General features: G+C 35.2%; 1 protein-coding gene across 1 annotated transcript; it reads left to right on the top strand.

Moving 5' to 3' along the window:
• The first annotated feature begins 429 nt into the window (after positions 1-429).
• LOC105436471 (zinc finger protein 724-like) lies at positions 430-4,816 on the top strand. The gene is made up of 6 exons (XM_030993807.1): positions 430-526; positions 2,188-2,453; positions 3,006-3,210; positions 3,536-3,721; positions 4,034-4,314; positions 4,382-4,816. Exons 1-6 carry the CDS (start codon positions 430-432, stop codon positions 4,814-4,816), a joined length of 1,470 nt encoding a protein of 489 aa, XP_030849667.1.
• Positions 4,817-5,538: the final 722 nt, after the last annotated feature.

Here is a 5,538-nt window from a genome sequence, read left to right as displayed (position 1 = left end):
AGTTACCATTTGGAAAAATGTAATCAAGATATTTCTTATTTAATAAGTTCTGTCATAACTAGAAGTTTACCTCACCGAAATAGTGGCTACACCGTTTTTGTCTTGCCTGAACAGAGCTGCCAACCATTACGGTTTTTTTCCCCAAATTACTCTGTTTTTTCCTCCAAATTACGGTAGTACGTTTTTTCTTCATAATTTTTTTTTTTCACGTAGGTGGGAATATGAAGTATTAGGAAAATACAGAGACTAAAGGAAGGGAGAGAGATGATAAGCGTGACTGCCAGAGGAACACATTCATATTCTGTTTCTTCTTTCTCATTTAGCACACTGTAACATCAGGGACTGTGTGTGATGATGACGGCACTCCACTCAATGATGCTCATCCTACAGTTAGCGAGATAATCATTGATCTCCTTGAATGAAAGGACTATGCCGATTCCACCCAACCACAAACCAATCCGACAGCTTCATCAGGTGATCAGGGGAATCAGTCAGGTGATCAGAAGACTGAGCAAACCTGACAGGAGTAGCTACAGAATGTGACCATTCTCCCGAGCAACCCCAAACATCTTGTATGAAAGATGGTGGACGTACTGGTGGAAAGGCAAAGTCTCTCTCTGGTAAGAAAGTATGCTTTTTCTTTCCAAATTCAATTTCCATTTTCTTGGGCATTATATATATTTTTTTTCCATTTGAATGAAAGCTAGATAGGGCGATTCTGCGTTATGTGTCCCATTAAACTGATGATGTCTATTACTATTTTTTACACCCATGAACGAAGACATGTTTTGACAACTTGATATGACTAATTATGACAAATGGTAGCGATACCAGAAAGCATCATTATTCAGTGGTCATATGAAGAAATTGACGTTTATTATTTGATGAAATATGTGGAAATACTGAAGCTTCCCATTTGGCACTGATCAGAATAAAACACTATTGTCTCTCACTAAATTTATTTCCCCCCCTCCTTTTCAATTTCATGTTATTAAAGGTATTAAAAAAATTTGGTATGGGCACATGAATTTGGTTCAAATGAACGTATTGAGAGTATTATGCGATCCTACAATATGCAGTGATCGTTGTCGTGGTTGAAATCGAGTCTAAAGTTATGAAATTATAAATAATAAACTCTTTATGTCGTATAGCTCCCTCTCAAGGTCAATATATTAATTAAGCTATAAAACAATGTTTCTTGTCTAAAATTGACCGATTAGCTATTCTCGTTTGGAAATTATATATCACAACAACATACTCTGAGATTTTCAAGGTCGCAGCCACCATTGTACGACCATAGGCGCTATTTGAAATTTATCAAAATTTACCGGGAGCACCGGTAAATGTTTGTATTCAATTTTTCCCGAAAGTAGAAGAGTTTTAGGGGCTGAATTTTTTTGTGCTTATACATCCACAGGCCCATCTTAATATATCAAAATTATAAAGAAATAATATCCACCTAATTTCAAAATCTCCCAAAACTTTGTATTACCTTTGATTTATCACACATAGAAAGCACCATCAGTTTGCTGGCTGTGCAATGAAAATTGAAGATATAGGGAACTAAAGTGGGTGAAAAATAAATGTACATGGGTTCATACCAGGGCTGAGGGTAAATAGTATAATTCTGAAATGAAAATCTTTATCATTATGGTATGTATATACTCGGAATAAACTGAATAATTAATTTAATTTCAGACAGGAGAAAGGAGAAACCCCAACCATCACCCAGACTATCTAGATACTCCAGAAGAGCAGTGAGCCGGAAGTCCTATAAAGAAGATGATTGTAAGTAAACACAATATGGACTTTTGTTTTATTCTGTTCTTTTGTTTTGTTCTTTTTTGTTGGTCATTTGTATATTTTTCGTTTTTGTTGTAGAATTCTTCAAATTCGTAAGGCTGATTATTCTGAAGCTCCATGTACAATGTATGAAGTGGTTGCGTATGAACATCTCCCCTTTCAATACATGGACTACTTTAAACCTATTCTAATGCATCAGTTTTGAAAAAACCTACTGAATTCATTTAACAAAATGATCAGTTATATACCTGTAATCAGAGGTGAATTATCTAATGAACATAATTCCTTCCATGCAGCCTTGAAAACACATCTGGTTTTAAGAAATGAAGACGATAATGATGTTCAATAGATAATCAATTTTATTATCATTATTTTCCCCTTCAGATTGTGAGGACTGTCACGAGGTCTTTGAAGGTGGGTGTTCCAAGCATTCCCTTACCACCATCAAGGACAACCCCAGCCCTAAAGGGTCTAAAGACAAAGCAAGGAAGACTCTACCTGATGGTCTGGCGGTCAAGCCGTCATCAATACCAGGGGTTGGTCAGGGGATCTTTGCTACCAAGTTCATTCTTAAAGGATATCTGTTTATTCCATACGCTGGTGACATTGTGGACCTAGAGATTGAAGATAATGGTGCAAATGCTTTGGAGGTATATCGAGTCATTCTTCTTTTGATATGATTATGTATTAAACAACAATGCATGTCATGTTTGAACATTATTTAATATTGGTTATATTTATAAGCAAATCTTGCACATGTAGTTTTGACAGCAATGAAAATACGAACTGAGTATTAAGAAAATATTTCTTGCTGTACTGTGCTTTAATGAAACTTGCTCCAAATTTGTATTAGCTACATCTATTTTGGAGATGTACATAAATATGGTTATTGGAAAAAAAACAGATTTAGGGGAGGATTATTACTTTGCCTTCCCTAGCATTTCACATACAATCTATTTTCATGGATTTATCCTTACACTGCATTAATTGTTACAAAATGCCCCATCCCCTAAAGTATACATTGTTCTTTTTTTTTTCTTCTAAGCATATGATAAACTTCTAGTATGGTTATATTTATGCTAATTCATTGTATACCAACATAGTTTTGCTTAGGCATCCACTAAATATTGAATGATTTAAAATTGTTGGGCAGAAATACAATGCAGTGCATTCTTTTCTACATTTGTACTTATACATGCAAGGAAGGAAAACCTCACCAATCTGCTGACAGCAAAAGTGAGCAGACAGGCAACTGGATGCAAGACATCAACTGTGCATGCAATGAGGGTGAACAGAACCTTGTAGCATTCCAGTATCTTGGTGAGATCTACTACCGTACCTTCAAACCAATATGTCCAGGAACGGAGCTACTGGTCTACTATGGGGAGAGGCATGCAAAAGATCTTGGTATCACATCGCAGCTCTATAAACTCAACATTGAAACAGTAACTTGATTAGGAAACCTGTGTCAAATAACACGATAGAAATTTCATTTATATATATATTTATATATGCAGAATGAAAAGTGCGTTGCCTATTGATTACAAATTTCGACATGTTCAATGAACTTATTATATAAATTAAATTAAATGCCCAGAAAGAGAGAGGATGCAGAAAAAAAAGACCCCACAACAATCACTTATTAGCTTTAATACATTGTGATTGTGATTTTTTTTTTTTTTTACTCTAGAGTTTCATACTATGCCTTGTATGCTTTATCTTATTATTTTAGATTCTGGCCTCGCCTATAGATGTGAGTACTGTGGTTCACGCTACGCAATTCCTATCGTCTTAGCAAGGCATCTCAAGTACAAACATGGACACTATGGTATCCTCCCGCCAGCAGATGCACCAAAGGAAGACATTCTACAGTTCATCAAAGGAGAAATACAAAAACCTATTCAATCTGTTAATAGAGGTGTGAGAAAGAACTCGGGCAGTGATACAAAGAATAAAGCCAACAATGATTTGTCAAATGATAAAATGAAAAATAATATTAAACCTACTTGTAGTGATAGGAAATTTACTGATGAAATTCATTGTACTAAACTTGGAAGCGCCAAAACAAATAATAAGCCATATTTTTGTGGTAAATATGGTAACGCATTTAACGATAATCCTGTCAAACAGAAAGAGAATCATGTAGCGAAGAAATCTTGTGCATGTGATCAATGTGGTAAAACATTCAGTGATGCACATAATCTTACAACACATAAATGCATCTATATAGATAAGAAGCCCCATGTATGTGATCAGTGTGGTAAGGAATTTACTCAAAAAGCTCATCTCACATCACATAAACGCATTCATACAGATGAGAAGCGCTATGTATGTGATCATTGTGGTAAGGCATTTAATCATATGGGTAATCTCAAAAAACATAAACGCATCCATACAGGTGAGAAGCCCTATGTATGTGACCAGTGTGGTCAGGAATTTAATCGTAAAGATGTTCTTACAGCACATGAACGCATCCATACAGGTGGGAAGCCCTATGTATGTGAAAGGCATGTAGTCAAGCTTAATCTCGAAAGACATAAACGCATCCATACAGGTAAAAAAAACCTATGTATGTGAGCAATGTGGTAAGGCATTTAGTGAAAAACATCATCTCAAAGCACATGAACGCATCCATACAGGTGAGAAGCCATATGTATGTGATCATTGTGGTAATGCATTTAATCAGAAACATGTTCTCACAACTCATAAACGAATTCATACAGGTGAGAAGCCATATGTATGTGATCAATGTGGTAAGGCATGTAATCAAGCTTGTGATCTCAAAAAACATAAACACATTCACACAGGTGAGAAGCCCTATTTATGTGATCAGTGTGGTAAAGCATTTAGTCAAATAAATAATCTCACAATACATAAGCGCATCCATACAGGTGAGAAGCCCTATGTATGTGATCAATGTGGTAAGGCATGGGGTGACTCTTCCTCTCTCAGGTATCATAAGCCAAAATGTCAAGATGCAAACACACAGTGCAATAAGAAACTCATTCATTGATGAGTAGCATCAAAACAAATGAACTGTAGGTCTTAATCTATGATATTTAATTAATTTCTGCATCTATTAGGGATGCCAGTTTTCAGGCAATAGCCCGAATTCAGGCCCTGGCGAGTTATTTTCAGACCATAGTTCAGGCTTTTTTGTGTACAAAATAGCTCATTCTATAGGTAATTGTCAGGCCCTCTGATCAATTCTAACTGGCATCCCTAATCTATGAACTATCTTTATGATGGGAGTATCTACAAATGTCTGTATTGATGAAATTGTTAGCGTTTAATATCATATGTATTCTTCAATGACATCAAAATAGATTGTAATTACATTTGTGTGTCTTTACATATTGAATAAGGAAAGTTACATTTTGCATGACTTGAATTAATATACATATTTATCTGCAGTGTTGGCTTGTCAATCATAATAGTCCCCAGTATTCATTTTTCCTCTCATTCTATCCTAAATATGACTAGGTAAATGCTCGTGTAAGTAAATAGTGTTTAATTTGTAATTGAACGATTACAGTTTTGAAATGGACTGTCTAAATGAAACAGTTTTGACACAAACCAAAATCTTTGAAACTACAAATTAATTACTTGATCAATTATCTAACAGGCAGGTATATGTTTAGAGGTTTAGTGAAAAATAAATTCCAGCAATAACAAGTTTCAATAACTGTTATAAGATGCCAAAATCGTGGTATTTGCTTGGCTGATCGAGATCAA

The sequence above is a fragment of the Strongylocentrotus purpuratus genome, unplaced genomic scaffold (genome assembly GCF_000002235.5).
Source record: "Strongylocentrotus purpuratus isolate Spur 01 unplaced genomic scaffold, Spur_5.0 spur5_scaffold_20, whole genome shotgun sequence".
Taxonomy (NCBI): Eukaryota; Metazoa; Echinodermata; class Echinoidea; order Camarodonta; family Strongylocentrotidae; genus Strongylocentrotus; species Strongylocentrotus purpuratus.
Note: the sequence above shows the minus strand (reverse complement) of the source record. Positions and strands in the feature narration are given on the sequence as shown.

Coding starts and splice junctions, on each gene's coding strand:
- LOC105436471 (XM_030993807.1), top strand. CDS start 430: ATGCCGATTCCACCCAACCACAAACCAATCCGACAGCTTCATCAGGTG. Junction 3,211..3,535: donor GAGGCATGCAAAAGATCTTG/GTATCACATCGC, acceptor TTATTATTTTAG/ATTCTGGCCTCGCCTATAGA. Junction 4,315..4,381: donor CCTATGTATGTGAAAGGCAT/GTAGTCAAGCTT, acceptor TATGTATGTGAG/CAATGTGGTAAGGCATTTAG.